Consider the following 20,175-nt stretch of genomic DNA (forward strand, 5'->3'; position numbering starts at 1 on the left):
AAATTATTTATAAGGATTCATTTAAACTTACTAAAAATGCATGCTTTTATTTATTTTTTGTGCTGTCTTTGAGTCCACTTATGCTCATACATTATTCTCTGCTCGAAAATATCCAATTAAGTATTATTTTCTGACTTATTTGTTGTCATAATTTGACTAAATTGTATGTGATTTTGTTGTGTGTGATTGTCTGTGTGCGTCTGTGCTGCTGAAATGCTTGTACTGATGGTCTTTTTCTGTATAACTCACTCACTGGCTGCGTGTCAACCCAGTAAAAAGCCTGTTATGTAATAAATGATTTCTGTGCGTTGTACCAAGTGGTGTTAAAATGTGTGCTTTGCTTCTTGTGTTGGAGGTTTCTACATGGATCAGCTTGTAAATGCACAGAGGACAACAGCTTTTACATTCAGAGCATTTTTTACTTTGTGTGATTAAGCTCCAGAAAAGGCATGCCAATGCACGACATAACATCATCCGTGTATTGATGGACGGCTTCCCTGACCTCATTTCATCTCCCATCTCTCTGCTCTCTCTCTCACTAGAGGCAAGCCTCCTGCGGGGGCGGGGTCTGCTCCAGGGTGCGCTCGTTTTACTCATGGTTTCACTGCTTTGAGGATAATCAGGGATGGGGGGCGGTGATAAAAATGAGTTTAAATAAACAACACTATATTGATCTCCAGGAGGGACATTTAGCATTACAACAGCACAAGAACAGACAAGATAGGTTGGATACAGGTAACAAGTCAAAAGAGAAATATATAAAGTCATCAATCAAGTCAGAAAAGATATATATATATATATATACGTATATACGTATATATGTGTATATATATATATATGTGTGTGTATGTATATGTTTATATATGTATATATGTGTATATACGTATATATGTGTATATATATCTATATATATATAGATATATATATATGTATATGTATATATATATGTGTGTGTATGTATATGTGTATATGTATGTATATATGTGTATATATATATATGTATATATATGTATACATGAGAAAAATATAAGATGAGAAAAAAAAGCCATATTACGAGAATGAAGTCATAACTTTACGAGAAAAAAAAGTCGTAATGTTACGAGAATAAAGTCATAACTTTACGAGAAAAAAAGAAAATAACACGTAAAATACTACTTTATAATATTATGACTTTATTATCATAATATTATGACTTTTTTCCTCGTAAAGCTAGAACTTTATTCTTATAATATTATGACTTTATTCTCGAAATCTTAGATTTATTTTTTCCCTCAATGTGGCCCTAACACTCCGTCGTACCATAGACCTACAACAATGATAAATAAAAAGGACAAAGTAAACAAAAAACAGTTATTCATTTCCATGTTTATAAATCCACAGGGAGCCAGTGGAGAGGAGCTACAGAGCCGCAGGTTGCTGACCCCTGACCTAGGGGCATATAAAGGCAGGTTGCTGACCTCTGACCTAGGGGCATATAAAGGCAGGTTGCTGACCCCTGACCTAGGGGCATATAAAGGCAGGTTGCTGACCACTGACCTAGGGGCATATAAAGGCAGGTTGCTGACCTCTGACCTAGGGGCATATAAAGGCAGGTTGCTGACCTCTGACCTAGGGGCATATAAAGGCAGGTTGCTGACCTCTGACCTAGGGGCATATAAAGGCAGGTTGCTGACCTCTGACCTAGGGGCATATAAAGGCAGGTTGCTGACCCCTGACCTAGGGGCATATAAAGGCAGGTTGCTGACCCCTGACCTAGGGGCATATAAAGGCAGGTTGCTGACCTCTGACCTAGGGGCATATAAAGGCAGGTTGCTGACCTCTGACCTAGGGGCATATAAAGGCAGGTTGCTGACCTCTGACCTAGGGGCATATAAAGGCAGGTTGCTGACCCCTGACCTAGGGGCATATAAAGGCAGGTTGCTGACCCCTGACCTAGGGGCATATAAAGGCAGGTTGCTGACCTCTGACCTAGGGGCATATAAAGGCAGGTTGCTGACCCCTGACCTAGGGGCATATAAAGGCAGGTTGCTGACCTCTGACCTAGGGGCTTATAAAGGCAGGTTGCTGACCTCTGACCTAGGGGCATATAAAGGCAGGTTGCTGACCTCTGACCTAGGGGCATATAAAGGCAGGTTGCTGACCTCTGACCTAGGGGCATATAAAGGGAATAGTTCCTCCATTACTGGAGTTACAGCTTGATGCAGAAGAAGCCCACCATTCAGCCGTCTAACCGGGTAACACAAACCAAGCACACTTGTACATTAACATATTGTAATCCTGTTTAAAGAGCACCTGCTGTGTCCAATGGGAGCGTCTCTATGGTGCTCTCCAGCAGCAGGGAGGTAAATACGGAGGCGGGTCCTGAGCGCTTCATGGTTACTGTGTGTGTGTGTGTGTGTGTGTGTTCTCACCAGCTGAAAATGGCGGCTCGAAGCGCCGATCGTTCTAACTTTATCTCACAATAATAAACACATTAAACATTACACACAGCTGCTGTCACATAACATGAAGAGGGACTTTACTGAGAGGCCGCAGACGCTGTAGCTGGGACACATTACGTTCACCACTACGACTAGAGGAGCTACAACGCAGAGGTAATGAGAAAGCTCTACTATACTGCTGCCGGAGAGAGGCTAACGTCTGCTAACGGCTAATGTCTGCTAACGGCTAATGTCTGCTAACGGCTAACGTCTGCTAACGGCTAATGTCTGCTAACGGCTAGCGTCAACGGGTAGCCTAGCGTCAACGGCTAGAGCTAGCGTCAAGTTAGCCTAGCGTCAACGGTTAGCCTAGCGTCAACGGTTAGCCTAGCGTCAAGTTAGCCTAGCGTCAACGGTTAGCCTAGCGTCAACGGCTAGAGCTAGCGTCAAGTTAGCCTAGCGTCAACTAACGTTAGCCTAGCGTCAACTAACGTTAGCCTAGCGTCAACGGTTAGCCTAGCTTCAAGTTAGCCTAGCGTCAACTAACGTTAGCCTAGCGTCAACGGTTAGCCTAGCTTCAAGTTAACCTAGCGTCAACTAACGTTAGCCTAGCGTCAACCTAGCGTCAACTAACGTTAGCCTAGCGTCAACGGCTAGCCGTTACTAAGGGGATAGTCAGCTGAGCTAGTTGACGTTATCCGGTAACTTGAGTTAAACCCCGTCAGTAGATGAACACATCGGTGCAGGGTGTTCCCGTTTAAAGGTAGTCGCTCCCGTCGGAGCTTGTCTTCTCCACAGTGACGCCAGTTCAACGTAAATGTTTTGTGTTGCTAACGTTAGCTCGCTGGCTAAAGCTAAACACAACGTTAGCATGGCTAGCTGCACTCAGAGAGAGATGTTTGTGTTTCTGTTTGACAGACTGTTTAAACACACTGAAACATTTCATTGACTGTTTAGTGTGTATAATGTAACGCTGTGTTTGTCTTGTAGAGATTATGGAGGACCCTCATACCCGCTACAGCAAACGCCTGGTGAGTAACTTAACAAACTGTTAGCTTCCCGGAACTCTGGCTTTATGTTTACTATGTTGGCTGTTTCTCACCCAACTTGTGTGTGTGATGTTAAGCTTTGTTTTAATACACACGAAGCACCTTAGTGAGTGAACATCAGTGTATTTGGTTGGCCACTTTCTTTTGGCACATTGTGTCCATGGTCCTTTCTGTGTTGTGTTTCCACCCTAATAATAACAACAGTAATGAACCTGTCTAAAGAGTCTGGGGGTCAAGAGGAGGTCAAGTTCACTGTCTAACCTCACAGCAATTGTGCTGTGACCTTGTTTACAATCTTAACCCCTGGTTGTAAAGTAATTAACTCGGTGCTTTCGAACTTCCCAGTGTGCACCTAGATACATATTATTGATACTAGTGGTTGGGGCAATCAAAAGACACATTTCTTAATATATATACTGTATGTAATAAACCTTATTGTTGATTTAGTGTTTGGAAAGCATGCATAAGTTGTTGAACACACCAAAGATTAATAAAAACCACCCAATAAATTGTTGCTTAATTAAAATTAATTGGTTCCCCTTGTCATTTTTATGACTTTATTTTAAAACAACAGTGTGGTGTGGGTTTGCTTTCATAATATTAATTTTCAGTTGCAAATTAATAGCTACTGTGCAGTGCTCTTGGTTATTAAAGTGAGGCGTATCAGAGTTTAGATAATACCACATTTGTGGTATGGGGGTTGGGGAGATCTGAGAGCGGGGGTGTTGTGCTTTATCCATCTGTCTAGCCAAGCAGTGCTGCATAGGGTGAATGGCAGGAGGGGAGAAAAGGGGGGGAGCAGTTTGTGGAAGATTAACCCCTGCTTTTGTTATGCTGTATTGTTTGGTTCTCACATGAACTGATTTGGTATCTGGCTGACTGATCTGCTTGGATTTATTTATTGTGATTGGTGAAAGCATTAGTTTTATCACTAATTTTAGCTCATTTTTACCACAGAGATATTAGGGACAGCTCTCCTGGGCGTCACCTCATATCTTAGCAATTAGACTCATTTCAAAAATACATTAAGCAATGTTGCAGAGGGTTCTTGGCTTTTTGCATCTATGCTAGATTCAAATGTGCTTGCTTTTGGTTGTTTATCAGAACCAGTCACTAGTTTCTCATACGAGTAATGATATGATACTAGTTGCTGCTTTCATGGATTTCTCCCAAGCATATCCCTTAAAGGACCAATATGTAGAGGGATCTATTTGGCAGAAATGGAATATAATATTAATAAGTATGTTTTCTTTAGTGTATAATCCCCTGAAAATAAGAATCGTGTTTTCATTACCTTAGAATGAGCCGTTTATATCTACATAGGGAGCGGGTCCTCTACACGGAGTCTGCCATATTGCACCGCCATGTTTCTACAGTAGCTCAGAATGGACAAACCAAACACTGTTAACTTTTCCTGCTTGGGCCGGAGTCGATAACGTTACTCGCTCCTGTCGCCGCCACTCTTTGTCTTGCTTCACCACTCACGTCCCACGTACACACACACACTCTCTAAGCACTCTACTCTTACAACAACTGGCTCTAGAGAGTGCCATTCGTATTTTTGCGTCGGCCACCGTAACAATCCACGCCTTGCACACTGGAGAAGATGTAATCCTCAACCTCACCACTAGATACTGCCAGATTCTACACACTGTTCCTTTAAATCTTTCTTATTATGTAACTTTTTAAATATGTGATCTTGACAACAGCATTGCTGTCTGTCTGACAGGCTACTATAACCCAGCTTTGTCTTGGCACTGAAATATCTTTAGTGCAGTAAAACATCCCATTTTTCTCACTGCCAGTTATTCCAGCCCTCTCATCCTGTCCTCTTTCACTGCAAATCATATGTTTAATGTCTGACATAGAGGTTAACAGAAACTGTCTTTTGTCCTCAGCGTACAGGGACGCGACGCCGCTACCAGGACGATGGAATCTCAGATGATGAAATCGAAGGGAAACGTATGTTCGACCTGGACGAGAAGTTGAAGTGCGTCAGATTTAACTCTGACTTGATCAAACTCATGGAGGGTAAAGGTGAGCGGTTTCACTGGGAGATTTTTGGAACATAATTTCAATTAAACCATACCTGAATATATCTGATGCCATGTAAAGATAATTAAGGCTAACAGTTGTTCTACGTGCTGTGTTGCTTTATACTACAAACAAATTGAACTCTGTGTTGATCAGATTCAAGTGTGTCTGCCAACTCATATTGGTTAATTTAAGTTTTGTTGTTGTAATTTTGGGTTATCTATCTACTCAATGCAAGTGTGTGTTTTTTGATAACTGTTTCTGATAACTGTCACTGTGTGTGTCTCCTTTCCAGATTTCACATTTGAGTACATCCAGAGGGAAGGGCTCAGGGACCCCATTATCTTTGAGACAACTGATGGCCTTGGCATACAGTCAGTCTCTTTTCTTTTACTCTTTTTTTTCTAAACACATACTAATTTTGTTTCTAGCTTGGTTTTAAATTATTTCAATGCAAATGCTAATAAACCTGTTCACTTGTCTGTGTCTGGAGATACAAAAATGTAAAAAACTACAAGGAATTACCTCTCTCTTGCAGAATGCCAGACCGTGATTTCAGTGTGAGTGATGTCAAGTTGTTTGTTGGTAAGTTTCAGTTTTTTGCCCTTTCAGAGTAAATGGAATTGCTTTTTGTGCACAAAATGCTAGACTCATATGACAATATTATCTTATTCCAGATGCATCGGTATCAGTGAATGTGCTGACCAATTAAATACAAGAAATTGCTAAACTAGCTCTTTCAACTGTAAAATGTCCTGTGTATATCTCAGTATATATCTATCACAATTTAAAAAAGAAATAAACAAAAAATAAGAGATGTATCGAGATTGATTGATTGTTCATGTTAAAAACAGTTAATATTGGATTTTTTTTAAACCCCAAATATCAATATTGACCTCCAAACCAGGGCAGTTTAATCAGAAATAATAGGTATTACACACAATGCCAATGAATATTGAGTGTATTTGAGGACAATTTGGATTTAATTACGGTGGTCTCAGCTGTTGAACTCCTTTCAATTCTCTTACAGGTAGTCGACGCATTGTAGACGTGATGGACGTGAACACCCAGAAGGGAATCGAGATGTCGATGGCTCAGTGGCGACGCTACTATGACACGCCACCATCAGAAAGAGAAAAACTCTACAACGTTATCAGCCTGGAGTTCAGCCATACCAGGCTGGAGAATCTGGTCAAACGTCCGGCTTCGGTGAGAATGCACACAATTTTACACGTCAGGGTTTTACAACAACCCAGATGTACACGTTGATAATGTAATTTCATAATTCTTACTGATACATACCTGTATTATCTGGCAGTTAAGAAAGACAGGCTAGTTATCCTAATCATTTGTCTGCTGCTTTGATGCTATAGAGCTTTGGCATTTTGTCTACATACTAGGGATGTTAATAATTAAACGTTTCACCAACATTAAGAATTTTTACAGATATCGGTTGAATGGTTAAAAGAAATATTAAAAATGAATTAAAAAACTGAGCAAATCTCGGAGGAGCTTCTTGTCACTTTAAGGAGAAAAGCTGGTCCACCTTAGCAGCACACCTTAAGACAGTCTGAGCCGGTCTGGCTTAGGTCTTGAGCTGAGGAGTTGTAGCATTTATTCACCGACAAATAAACTGTACACACACTGTCGGACACTCGCTAACGTTACGCTGCGTCGACAGACCGTATGTGTGTGTGACAACGGCGAGCATGAAGCCACAAGCAACGCTACATCTGTGAACGAAGCACAAACCAAACACACACATTTTGTCGGACACTCGCTGATGTTACCCCGGGCTGACACACAGCTGACAACCTTGCAGCTAAACTAAATAGTTCGATGGAGACTTACTGGGAAAGTGGCTGCATTTGTCCGCGACAATACACGCAGCACCGTAGCTGCTAACTCTCCCGGACAGTTGAACAGGGGACTCAGTTGTCTGTTTTGTACATACACTGCAGCTGGCGCACCTCTGCATGCGACGCATTAATCTTGTCGGTTAACGGTTAGTAATCGGTTAACAAGGGTTGGTTATCAGTTAGAAGAAAAAATCAAAATTGGCATCCCTAATACATACATAAAGTGGTGTCAGTTATCATAGACAGTCTTGGGTTTGGTGCAGACAATTTGAAGGTATGTATTTTCTTCTCCTAATTGTCCAGGTGGACCTTATAGACTGGGTGGACAACATGTGGCCCCGCCATCTCAAGGAGAGACAGAGAGACTCCACTAATGCCATCATAGACATGCATTATCCCAAAGTACAGAAGTGAGTAAAACTGAGACCTCTGAAACGTATAACATTTGCTGTGCTATAGTTAAGATACAATACTGATCACATCTCCTGCATCAGTGATACTAAGTGTCTTAATGCCTGTTTTCTTCCTTTGCATTTCAATCTTTTATCCTGTTTTTATCTAAAATCCACATTGTGTTTTCCATCCGTCCTCCATCTCTCTCAGGTACTGTCTCATGAGTGTGCAGGGCTGCTTCACAGATTTCCACATTGACTTTGGAGGCACTTCAGTGTGGTACCACATCCTGCGAGGAGGAAAGGTCAGTCTGGGTGTCACACCACACGAGAATCCTAGATTTTAGCCGGTGGAAACTTTTAGTCGTAATGAGGGACAGACAGTTTTTTTCACTCATGCTGTCAGAATAAAAGTAAATGTGACCGTAAGCTAACATTTTATCTTGCTTTTCAACTTTCTGTTAACGTCCCATAAATGCACATTAGTGCCATGGACACATCTTCATGTATTTGTTGACTTCAGACAATATACATGACCTTTTACCTGTGACCCCTGCAGGTGTTCTGGCTGATCCCACCCACACCACAGAACCTGGAGATGTACGAGAACTGGGTTTTATCAGGAAAACAAGGAGACATCTTCTTGGGGGACAAGTGTTTTGACTGTCAGAGGATAGAGCTCAAGCAAGGCAATACCTTCATAATCCCATCAGGTATGTTACTGTAATACGACAGCAACACATACAGTCCTATAAAAAACACACACACACACACACACTCGACCACTACATACATAAAGCATCCTACTGCATCCTACTGCTTCCCATTTCCCGATTTTGTGCCTCCTCGTTGTGCCTCCTCGCTCCACGATCCTCTGGCTTGTGACCCAGAAACTGATCTCAGCGCTCCATCTTTCAGAGGAAAGGACATCTCATTTCTCTAAAAACATATTTCTTTGTTTCCTCTCTCCTCACATCTCTTCCTCGCCTCCTCTGCTCGCATCTCAGGTGGGAGGGACTAAGACGCGAGGAGAGGATTAGAGAAAAGGAATTGAGGAGGTACAAACTCGGAAATAGGAAAGGCCTCATCCTGTGTCTTGTATGTTGTAGGGTGGATTCATGCTGTGTACACCCCAGAGGACACATTGGTGTTCGGAGGGAATTTCCTCCACAGCTTTAACATCCCCATGCAGCTCAACATCTACAGCATCGAGGATCGCACACGGGTGAGCAGCACCTCACATTCACTATAGACCTTTTCCTGCTGTTGAAATATAACTGTCCTCTTCACACACATTGATGATTCCTTCAGATTTTGTGATTATGCAAGAAATGATTCAGAGTCTTATTTTGTGTAATAGAAAAACACTGGTGACAGAATCATTTCTCAACAACATGACACATAAACTCAGGGTATCTGCCGATACCGAGTTGCAATCTGATACCATTACCAGTGCTCCGCTTTTTTCTCAAATTTAAAATCTGTATACCTCACTAAGTAGTACTCATCAGACTAATTAGAGTAAGTAACTGTGACTGAATTAATTTAACTGATAGTGAAAACACTGACACTCACAAAGAAACTGTATTTAATGTGGATTGGTCATGTCATGTTTGATACCCAATCCACCAAATTAAGGTCTGTATGGTTGTTGATACTGATGAGGAGTATCAGATTGGTGCATTCGTATCTGAGTAGTCATATAATGATATTTAAGATGTGGTTCCCAACCATTTTCCTTAAGGAATCCCTTTTCTATCATTGAATAAACTAACGACCCCTGACTAAGTGACATATATTATGGATATTTCATCTTATATTCAATGCATAACAATAACTGTACAGAACAACTGATAAACTGAACAGTTAACTCAAATAGTGAACACAATAACTAAAAGAAGTTTGTGTAAAATGAGCGATTTGGATGAATTTTGAGCAGATTTCCTTTGAATATTGCATCAGATATGGGTTTTCTGTAATTTCTAGGAACTTTTAATAGAATTCTCAGTCTGTATTATGTATTCTTTTTAAGTTTAACAATCATACATACTTAATGGGCTTCTTTTTTGACAAATTCAGTGTTTAAAAATAACAATTTAATGTAGTTTTCTTCGCAGAAATGAATGAAATGCTGAGATATAGGCCACTTTAAAAAAGTTGTCTTACACCCCTTAAAATCATGAAGTCCTCATGAAGCTTTGGCGACCCCTACTGAGGGTCGGGACCCCCAGGTTGGGAACCATTTGTTTAAGTAATCATACATTACCATGTTTGCCTCCCACTTCTTTGGTGCAATGACAGGATACAAAAGTTAGACTCATGCAGTAACACAAAATCAAGGCTCTCCAGCAAACATAACAGTTCTTTTGAAGACAACACAAATATTTCTTATGAATTTTACTCTAACACAAGTTGGTTGTGCTCAGCTACCACACACTTTTTAATCACCGTCACTGCTCAGCTATAGATGATTAGCTGTGTGCAGGTGTATCCGGTGTCTAGCCACCGCAGCCACATGATATTTTCCCCAGCGCCTCCTAAGCAGAAGTGCAAACCACAACAAAGTTGTGCCAAATTCAGAGCTGCTTAAGAGCAGTTCAAAGAAGCAGAAGTTATGATTTTGTGTATGAAGCACTTAACTTAAACCAACACAGTATATATTATATTTTATATTTTAAGTTTCGTTGTATTTGACGAAACTTGATGCAAAAATGATTAAGCAATATTTTTCCTAATCTGTTTCTGTCCTCCTCCACTAGGTGCCAGCAAAGTTTCGCTACCCGTTCTACTTTGAGATGTGCTGGTACGTCCTGGAGAGATACCTTTACTGTCAGACCAACATCTCCCACCTCACTCCTGAGTTCCAAAAATACTCCCTAGGCATAGGTGAGGATGGATGAAGACAAGAAAACATTTCTGTCCTCATTTTATTTTCTCATTTTCACACAGACCCTATAAATTAATCCATCATGAACATAAATGTCATGTCCACTGTCTTTTCAGGACTGACCCAGGCTGACCTTGAAAACAATGACCACACCAAGAATGACACCTCCAATGGAGTTGTCAGTGACACTGAAATCACAGAGGTCAAGATCAAGGAAGAAGAAGAAGTCAAAGAAGAAAAAGAAGGGGCAGCTCAAGTTATCACACCTCAGCACATGCTGACTCCCTTTGAGCTGGAGGGACTGTGGAACCTCTTGGGGAAGTTGGAGGAGCTGCCAGACCAGAAAAAGTGTGTCCCTGAAGGCATCATGAATCCCGCAGCCCTGCTTGAAGACATGAGGGTGGGCCTTGAACTCACTCATACTGGCTACTACTGTTTTTATGATACTTTGCCATGGTACAAGTCCACATGTATTTGTCTTACTACTGCTTTTCTCTTCTCCACTTCCAGACTCTTCTGAAGGAGCATGCCAATGATAACCCCAAGCTGTCCTACACTGGAGAGCCCATTGTCAAGTGGCCTGAAAGGGTGAGTAGAGAACACAATATTACACACTTCCAGCTAACTTGGAGTACATAGCAACATACATATGTTTGTGAGTGTATTTAGAATTAGTGCTTCTATTACTCTTTGATGAAGCTAAAATATTTCTTATCAGATTACTCAATCAGTCTATGGAATAATCGGTTACTCGATTACTAAAATAATCGATAGCTGCAGCCCTAGTTTTTTTACTTAGATGCTACTTGATTACTTTAAAAATGTTTCAAATTATTTTTTTCGTATAAATTGTTAGAAATGATTATGCCCTTCATTCAGACTCATCAAACAAGTCCCAAAGCTGTACACAACTCTAACCCACTTTTTCTTTGCCTTTCCCGCTGATGTTCCTTATACAGCCGTCATGGTACCAGCCCCCCACTCCCCCTCCCCCCATCATTTACCGTCCTCGCCCCACCCTCGACAAGTCTCTGGGTCAGAGGGTCAAACGCTACTCCATCTCCGCCTTGAGGCGCAGACGAGTGAGGTGCAAGCGCTGTGCCGGCTGCTGCAGGAAGGAGTGCGGCACCTGCGCGTACTGCCACGACATGAGGAAGTTCGGTGGGCCTGGACGCATGAAGAAGGGCTGCCTCATGAGACGGTGTATAACGGTGAGTCGTCATACCCGTTGTTGTCGTTGTATGTGTAGAACCAAATAATGCTGCCCATCTGTACATGTAAGCACAGTGTACACTAGGAGAAAGTGTCGGGCCGGTAACTCAAAATTACTGATGTCAAACGTAATGCTGTTTACATTTTTTTTACAACTTCAGAACTCTTCATTCTAAAATGGGAGATTGTCTGAGAATAATCAAGTGTAACAAATGTCTTGTTTTGCTCAGCCCTCTGCTTGGATAAACACAGAATGTCAATACTATCGCATAAACATCTGCAATACTTCACAGTGGCTTCTGGTTATACATAATATATTGGTTTTCAGAATTGACCTTTCGCTAAGCCGCTCCCTAGAACAGCCACTGTCCAATTCTACATTAGCAAACGTAACTAAGCGCAGGAGGCCTGTCAAGCTTTCAGCCATGTGTGTATGAAACCTGCAAGTCCAAACAGCTGAAGTTTAGAGGGGAGTGTCATATTTTTTTGGCTTTTCCAAAGCCAAAAACGCAAGACAAATGATGTTGGATATGGATTAAACAGTGTGGAAGACCTCACTCACAACTGAATCCATCAAATATCAATAAAAACTCCTTTATTTGCTCTAAAGTAAGACGCTAATTACCTTAGCTAGCTTAGCACATTAGCAAACAAAGACGGTTGAATATGAATTATTATGATTTTATGAGATCCAGTTCATGGATCAAGCCCACGTGCAAGCAATATCCTGGCACGCTTTAAAAAAATGGGAAAAGCTGGATAATTTAGTTTTATATTAGATAAAGACAGAATTAGGGAGTCATAACTAAACAATACTCTGCTTTATGTATGTATGTATGTATGTATGTATGTATGTATGTATGTAATGTAGCTCTCAAATGCATATTGTAATCCTTTCTGTCTACTTGTCTCTTATATTTAAGAATGATTATTCCAGAAATCTGCTATTATTTCCTTTGGAATATATCTCACTGATGTAGTTGAAAATGCCATATTGACGTGTCTGATTCGAAAGCTTGACAGGCCTTGCAACAATAACCAAGGGTTAGCGAAGGGTGAATTGTAATTCACAATAATTTGTATCAGCATCAGATCTAAAATGTCCATATTATTTTACTCCTCGTGTAAATCATGTTTATTTGTTCCTCCAGCCTGCCTTACCGAACACAGCGCGATGCGCCATATGTGGAGAAGGGGAATCAGATGAATCAAATCCGAGCACTCACTCACTCATGGAGTGCTCTGTCTGCTCGCAGATTGTCCATCGTCAATGCATTAAGGTATTCTTCTTCAGACATAGTGAAGGCTATTTAAACTGAATACATTACTCAATTATTGCACGGTTTGTTTTGCTGCCTACAAAGCTGCATGTGTAGGACATATTTGGTAGTTGTTGTTTCAAACTTTTAACTGTTTGCTGTTTCAGGAACCTGGTGAGGGGAAGATCAATGAGGATTTGCCCAGCTGCTGGGAATGTCCTAAATGTTACCAAGACAAAGACTCCGAGGTACGAAACACATATCCTCTCACTCTCACTTCCACTCTGTTTCAGTCAAGTTCATTCAGTCTCAAGAACACTTTTCCTTTCCTTTTCTGAGCAAAGTTTCCTTTTTCAATAACTTCCACCAGTTGCCATATAGTTGATGTTCATACTTATACTTTCTTCTTCAACCCCACCAACCATCTCTTCCCCACCTTCCCACACCAGTCTTCCAGCGATGAGGAAAGTGAAGAGTCGGAGGACTCTGCCTCCTTGCCACCGTCCAAGCTCGCCTACCGGGAAGGCATTGGTGTAGGTGACGGGGTGAGACGAGGGACGCGTAGCAGATCCTCATCCCGACCCACAGCACCTCCACCTTCTCAGAAACTGTTACTGCAGCATCAACAGAACCGCAAAAGAGCAAATGCACTGGAGCTCAGACTTAAGAAGAGGGTAAAGTAGATTTAAATGCATTTCTTGAATTTACCAATGTTTTAATGATCAAAAGCAAGTAGTGACAAATAACTTCTTCCTGCACCTTGGGGAAATGTGTTGATTTCAAGCATTTGGACAATTCAGCATGTCTGCATTTCCAAATATGTTTTTGATTAGTGATTCTCCAGTTCTCAAGTTTTCCTTTCAGTTTTAGAAGCCTTAAATTTGTTGATGCACTGGAAATTCAGCTGGCCCAAGAGTAGGAAATGAACTCAGAGAGCCCTATTTTTCTCTGTTTTGACATTGATTTGATCTATATTTGTCAAGATCTTAAAGATACAGTGTGTAGGATTTGGCGGCATCTAGTGGTGTGGTTGTAGATTGCAACCAATTGAGTACCCCTCCACTCGCTCCTTCCTTTCCAAGACTGCAGTAACATTAGCCGCCGAGGGCAAAACTGTGGTAACACCGTTCACCTCGCGCAGATGCCATCATTACCATGACAACGCTACTTTAGGAGCAACGGAAGTCAGATGGCGGCTGACGGTACCACGGTTTTGCACTCTGCGGCTCACGTTACCGCGGTATCACGTGCGTGTAGGAGAGCTACGGTGGCTTTTAGGTAACGTAAAAACATGAAAGGCTCTCTCTAGGTGTTTGGTTTGTCCGTTCTGGGCTACTATAGAAACGTGGCGGAGCAACATGGTGGACTCTGTGAAGAGGACCCGCTCTCTATGTAGATATTAAGGGTTCATTCTAAGGTAACGAAAACACAGCGATTCTTAATTTCAGGTGATTATACACCAGTGAAAACATAGTTATGAATATTATATTCCATTTCGGCTAATGGATTCCCCGAAACATTGCACACTGTTCCTTTAAAGTGTTGCCCTGAAACTTGTTTGGCAGATGCCACAGATGAGATTTTTGTCACCTCCTCAGACTTAAAATAGTAGATTAAAAACTTGTCTGTGTGTGTTTTTATCTCTCTATTTGACATTGATCTCATTCCCCAACCCCTTTTCTGTTTATTGCAGATAAAACTAGAGCGCAGCAAAATCTTAACGGTAAGCAGAGCATGTATTTCTGTAATTTTGCATATTGCATTTCATTGCATGTAGTATTATTATTCCAGGAGGTGGTTTCATCCAAACAGTTTGGTTTGTCAAAGATGCATATCAACCATGAAGATGTTTTTACGGTAACGCTGTGTAATTGAACATCATTGTAGCTGTGATGCAGCAGTCAGTTGTGAAACTTCTTTCATGCAATATCTTGTTTTCACTTGCCATCCTTTTTGCTCTTTCCCTCCCAACAGAAGCAGTCGTCTCTAGAGCGTTCTCCCAGGCTGCTGCGCTCCAGGGTGCTGTCCCGGCTGCGCTCTCCAACCAGCAGACTATCTCAGGGCAGAGGCCGAGGCTCCAGCTGGGCGAGTGGCTCCTCTTACCACAGCGCTCCAGGCGGGACTGGGTCTTTCCAGCAGCAGAAGCAGCAGCAGAAGCAGCAGCAGCAGCAGCAGTCTTCCCTTGGTCTGGTACTTGAGCCCAGAGGAGAGTCCCGCAGAGGGAGGGGGAGAGGGGTGAGGCTGCGAGGAGGAGCAGCAGGAAGAGGAATCAGAGGTGGTAGAAGCCATGTAGAGTTGGTGGAGAGCGAGGACAGCAGCAGCAGCAGTACCAACAGCAACAGCAGCAGCAGCAGCAGCAGCAGCAGCAGCAGCAGCGAGGAAGAGGAGAGAGGGCAGAACAGTGGGAGGGGATTGGATAAAGAGAACCAGCCACAGTCAAGGCGAGGAAGACGGGTAGCCAAAGAGAGAGAAGAGGAAGCGAGCGAGGTGGCCAACCAAAACGGTGCGGAGGAGGAAGAACAGGAGGAGATGGAGCAGGACAGTGCAACGGGGGGCAAAGATGGCTCATATAAAATGACACTCCAAAGGCCAACCAGAGCCAAGCGGGACCCGTCAGCCATTGTCCCCAAATTAGAAGCTATCGCCCCTCAAACTGCCACTTCCACAATGCACAACCAGACCAGAGTCCTCGCCAGACCCCCCATTAGAAATCGCGCCCCCTGTCCTGATCAACACTCCAATAAGCACGCACCTCCACACACTCGTAGTAGACACACAGACACTCGCGCCTCCCACCCAGAGAGGCTGGAGGACGCTAAAAAAAACAGGCCGAGCAGGCCGGCTAAACTGAGCAATGGCGCCTCCTCTTCTTCAACCTCCGAGCTTCCCCATCTCCGCATCCCTCTGTCTGCCCTGCAGGAAGGAGGCAGCGAGGCAGACAGGGAGAACGGTGGCAGCGGGCCAGGCTGTGAGAGGGAGGTGTGGGTATCCGTCTTCCGTTACTTAAGTCGAGCAGATCTCTGCGTCTGTATGGCGGTCTGCAAGAACTGGTACAAATGGTAAGACCTCCTAGCAGATATGTTTTTATTAGCGATGGGTTTTAATAACCAGCTCCATTTTGTTCCTGACAGGCAAAATATGTGTATTCGTTAAGCTCTGATCTAACAAATCCTTTATCAAACCTATCACTTTTTTTTATGAACAAAGAACAATGGAATCATACAGTATTAGTCACAGGCTTTTCATGCTCATCTCGTTTTCAGTCTTTGAACTGTAAGTAGGCTGTCATTACAAACTGTAGGTGATTAGACATCTTTGATTTGTAATTATGTTTTCCTTTAGATTCTTGCAGATGTTGAAAGGGATTGCATAGGACTTGGATTTGAGTGGATTTCAATTTCATAAAATGCAATCAAAACCCATCCCTAATTTTTTTTATATCTTTTCTGTTGCAAACTCAAGAGTGAGACAGTGTTTATTCATGTAGTGTCAGTAAGTCATATCGCTCTTCAAATAGATGACTATGAATGGATGTGTTCTTCATCAGTGTGCTCGTTCGTAGGTGTTTAGACAAGCGGCTTTGGGCGCGGATTGACCTGAGCATCAAACGCACCGTTACTCCTCAGGCCCTAACAGGCATCATAAAGAGACAGCCGGTCACGCTTGATCTCTCTTGGACCAACATCTCTAAAAAACAGCTCAACTGGCTTGTTGGCCGCCTGCCTGGTACGTAAACTAAAACTCTCTCTCTTTCTTTCTTTCTTTCTTACAATCTGTATTGAATTCCAATTTGGTCAATGCTATATATGTAAATAAATATGACACCATGAAACAAAAGAATCACATAAATAAATACATAAATAACAAGAATAATACAATAAATTAAGTAGAGATTGATTTATGTTCAGTGGAAACCGCTTATATTGATCACGTCTGTCAAGGTCAAATTGATCACTTTAAACGGATGATTATTAGAACCAATTTTTTTTGAAGTATCAAGGGAGTAAAGTAACAAAAAAAAAAATAATTGAAATTAATGTTAGTCTATATGTCTATATGCTGTCATGTATGAAAAGACCCAAAATGAACTCTGTAACATTTTGGAGTTTTATAAATCTCAGGATTTGCAAATGAATTCTGAATTACTCATGTTTCCACTAATCAGTTGTGTGCGCCAACACGTACATTAAACCCACTATTTTTAAATCTTGTCTTGATTTTTCAGGGCTGAAGGATCTGATGGTGGCAGGTTGTTCCTGGTTATCTATTTCAGCTCTCTGCTCCTCTGGTTGCCCTCTCCTCCGTTCTCTGGACCTGCGGTATGCAGACGGGGTCAAAGACTCTCAGATCAGGGATCTCGTCACACCTCCAGGTGAGGAAAGAGTAGCCACAGAAACTCTTGCATCTTATGTTTCCCTACTTTATACCCTTTGCCTTTCTTCAGATTTTACTTCCATTTTACCCTTTTCCTCATCAAACTCTTTTACAAAATATATTTGACCAAATAACTCCTCTGTTCCAGGTTGTGACAATCGCAGTCAGTTGCGGACAATGCAGTGTTTGCGACTAGCAGGCCTGGATATCAGCGACTCCACTCTGCGCCTGGTGATCCGCCACATGCCCCATTTAACAAAACTGGACCTCTCCCACTGCAACAGCCTCACCGACCACTCCATCAACCTGCTGACTGCAGTGGGCTCGTCCACGCGAAACACGCTCACAGAGCTCAACCTGGGAGGTGAGCGTTTGATGGGGATAGCTAATTTTTAGGAAGAATGAACATCGACACACTAGGGCTGTGTATTGGCAAGAATGGGGGGGTGGCTGGAGCCAATCCCAGCCGACATTGGGCGAAGGCGGGCTACACCCTGGACAGGTCGTGATTGTATGTGATTATCATAAAGTGGACATGTCTGTAAAGGGGAGACTCATGGGTACCCATAGAACCCATTTTCATTCACATAGCTTGAGGTCAGAGGTCAAGGGACTGCTTTGAAAATGGACATTCCAGTTTTTCCTCGCCAAAATGTAGCATAACTTTGGAGTGTTATTTAGCCTCCTTCACGACAAGCAAGTATGACATGCAAGTCGAGTTGGTACCAATGGATTTGTTAGGTTTCTTAGTTTCATATGACATCAGTATCTTCACTCTAGCTTTAAAACTGAGCCCGCTACAACCTCCGAAAGACAGAATAGCACCCAGGTCCTCCGACAGGTTGTCCGATTTTTTAAGAGGTTAATTAAAAATCAATATAGCGTTTTGGAGAATCATTATAGTATCGCAAAACATAATATCACGATACTTATGTGTATCGATATTTTCTTACACTTCTAGCACACACACATTGCATTTTTTTTATTTCACTAGTATTGATGTGTCTGTGCACTTATTTCTTTCCCAGGTTGCAGTAAACTGACTGACACGTGTCTCAAGTATCTCCGCCGCCTCGCCTGCATCTCACTGCTCGACCTGCGAGGCTGTAAAGGTGTCTCCCGCAAGGCCTGCGAGTCCTTCATCTCCGAGCTGTCCGTCAACACGCTCTACTGCCTATCGGATGAAAAACTGATCCAGAGGATATCCTAAGCGCCTGCCTCTGACCGCAGAGGTGATTTAAGGTGCAAAGGCAACAGAGCGGATTCTGATGTGAATCTGAGTGACACAAAGGACGCAAACAGGAAGGGGTAGTTCACGTGCACCTGTATCACGTTAAAAGCGGGGTGGGGTGGGGTCTAAACTGGTGTTGGTGAAAGGGGTTGTCACAGCTCAAACAATGTTTCTTTTCAGCGATTTATCATTTTTTTCCCTGTGTACCCTAAAAGGAGACTCGGCTTTCTGTTTTTCAGTTCTTTTGGGACATAATGTGGGTGCAAAATGTCTTTTTATCCAGAAGTGGGAGAACATGGGCAATTAATTATCTCTATTAGACTGCACATCCTTTGGATAACCAAGTGCTCAACTCTTCTTTGGACAGACGCCGATCTTGACTCTCATTACAAACTCCTGCCTCGAGAAAAACTTTGAGTTTCATCTTTGGGGTGCATTGTTATGTTTGACTGATCCCCATAAAGTCTTATTTTATCATCTGATTTATCATTTTAACTCATTTGATATCAGCTACATTTTGGGTGCTCTAGAAAGCTATTTTTGTCAGATTCAAGAGAGCAAATGTTTAGAAGTTTGACGGCGTCTGCTTTATGCACAACTATCTGTCGAGTTTTATTTTCAAAGACGACTAAAGGTGACAGGTCTTTAACATCATGACTTATAAAGTGAGTGACTTTACATGTGATACATGGACATTGAGTGGATGTGGTTGTATAAAAGAGTAAAAAGAGAGTGTGAGAAGGCAATCGACATGTCAACACCTCACCCCAACAAAGGGCAGGTTGCATTAAGTGTTGGGGGTAAACCCAGGGTTAGGTGTCAGATAAATGGTGCATTTTCAAACAACCGTTAGACTTCAGGTGCTATTATTTCCAAACTTTTGCTTTGTTTTTGTACAGAGACATTTAGAGCAAAATGTTAATATTCTAGATGAAACTGCTCCCCACCCCTCTTTGATACACCTTTTTTCTTTTCATGGATGAAAAATGTGAGTATCTACTTTTCACTGAATTTCACGACCTTGTCCAATTCAATGTACGATTTTTGTTTTGGGGGGACTCGGGGGTTGCTCATTTTCTTTGTTAGCTTAAAAGTGTAGTGGTTCTGTATCAAAAAGGTCTCACTTCCAGACTGCTCTACTGGCCATATCCCTTCAAAAATGAATATAAGTATATAAATATATATACTTTGGTGTAAATGTGCTTTCCTCTTATCAAAAAAAAAAGTCCTGTAGCATTGTAATTATTTTCAGAAGCCTTTTTCCACTTTATGTTATGTGTTATTTTTCAAGAAAAATAAAAAAAAAAAGATAAACAATATTGTCACTGAAAAAGTGGGAGAGGGGTGCATCAAGTAAATTACACTATAAGTTTATTTATACTGTAGGATCAGCTGCTCAGGGCTCCACCCAGCATCTCTCTCCATAACCTGGAAATAAAGCGACGCCTACATAAATAA

General features: G+C 42.0%; 1 protein-coding gene across 4 annotated transcripts; it reads left to right on the top strand.

Annotated features, from left to right (window-relative positions):
* The first annotated feature begins 2,165 nt into the window (after positions 1-2,165).
* Positions 2,166-20,027, top strand: kdm2ab (lysine (K)-specific demethylase 2Ab). Of its 4 annotated transcripts, none has more exons than XM_037779878.1 (23): positions 2,166-2,234; positions 3,411-3,451; positions 5,368-5,506; positions 5,799-5,877; positions 6,042-6,088; positions 6,534-6,712; positions 7,666-7,772; positions 7,966-8,059; positions 8,314-8,467; positions 8,864-8,979; positions 10,514-10,640; positions 10,758-11,041; positions 11,152-11,229; positions 11,601-11,852; positions 13,005-13,133; positions 13,280-13,360; positions 13,562-13,786; positions 14,806-14,835; positions 15,087-16,171; positions 16,660-16,838; positions 17,338-17,484; positions 17,635-17,850; positions 18,515-20,027. In XM_037779878.1, the coding sequence occupies exons 2-23, from the start codon at positions 3,416-3,418 to the stop codon at positions 18,694-18,696; spliced, it is 3,966 nt and encodes a 1,321-aa protein (XP_037635806.1). In that variant the 5' UTR covers positions 2,166-2,234; positions 3,411-3,415; the 3' UTR covers positions 18,697-20,027. The 4 variants fall into 4 exon arrangements, with proteins under 4 accessions (XP_037635806.1, XP_037635804.1, XP_037635807.1 ...); XM_037779876.1 differs by lacking the exon at positions 2,166-2,234 and adding an exon at positions 2,335-2,594; XM_037779879.1 differs by lacking the exon at positions 2,166-2,234 and adding an exon at positions 2,337-2,594 and having other exon boundaries at positions 16,675-16,838.
* Positions 20,028-20,175: the final 148 nt, after the last annotated feature.

The sequence above is a fragment of the Sebastes umbrosus genome, chromosome 9 (assembly GCF_015220745.1).
Source record: "Sebastes umbrosus isolate fSebUmb1 chromosome 9, fSebUmb1.pri, whole genome shotgun sequence".
NCBI classification, from domain to species: domain Eukaryota; kingdom Metazoa; phylum Chordata; class Actinopteri; order Perciformes; family Sebastidae; genus Sebastes; species Sebastes umbrosus.

What these genes read in the sequence shown, in the direction of transcription:
- kdm2ab (XM_037779878.1), top strand. Translation starts at nt 3,416, where the DNA reads ATGGAGGACCCTCATACCCGCTACAGCAAACGCCTG. An exon ending in TGGTCAAACGTCCGGCTTCG is followed by an intron (nt 6,713 to 7,665) that starts GTGAGAATGCAC and finishes CTAATTGTCCAG; the next exon opens with GTGGACCTTATAGACTGGGT. An exon ending in GGATCTCGTCACACCTCCAG is followed by an intron (nt 17,485 to 17,634) that starts GTGAGGAAAGAG and finishes CCTCTGTTCCAG; the next exon opens with GTTGTGACAATCGCAGTCAG.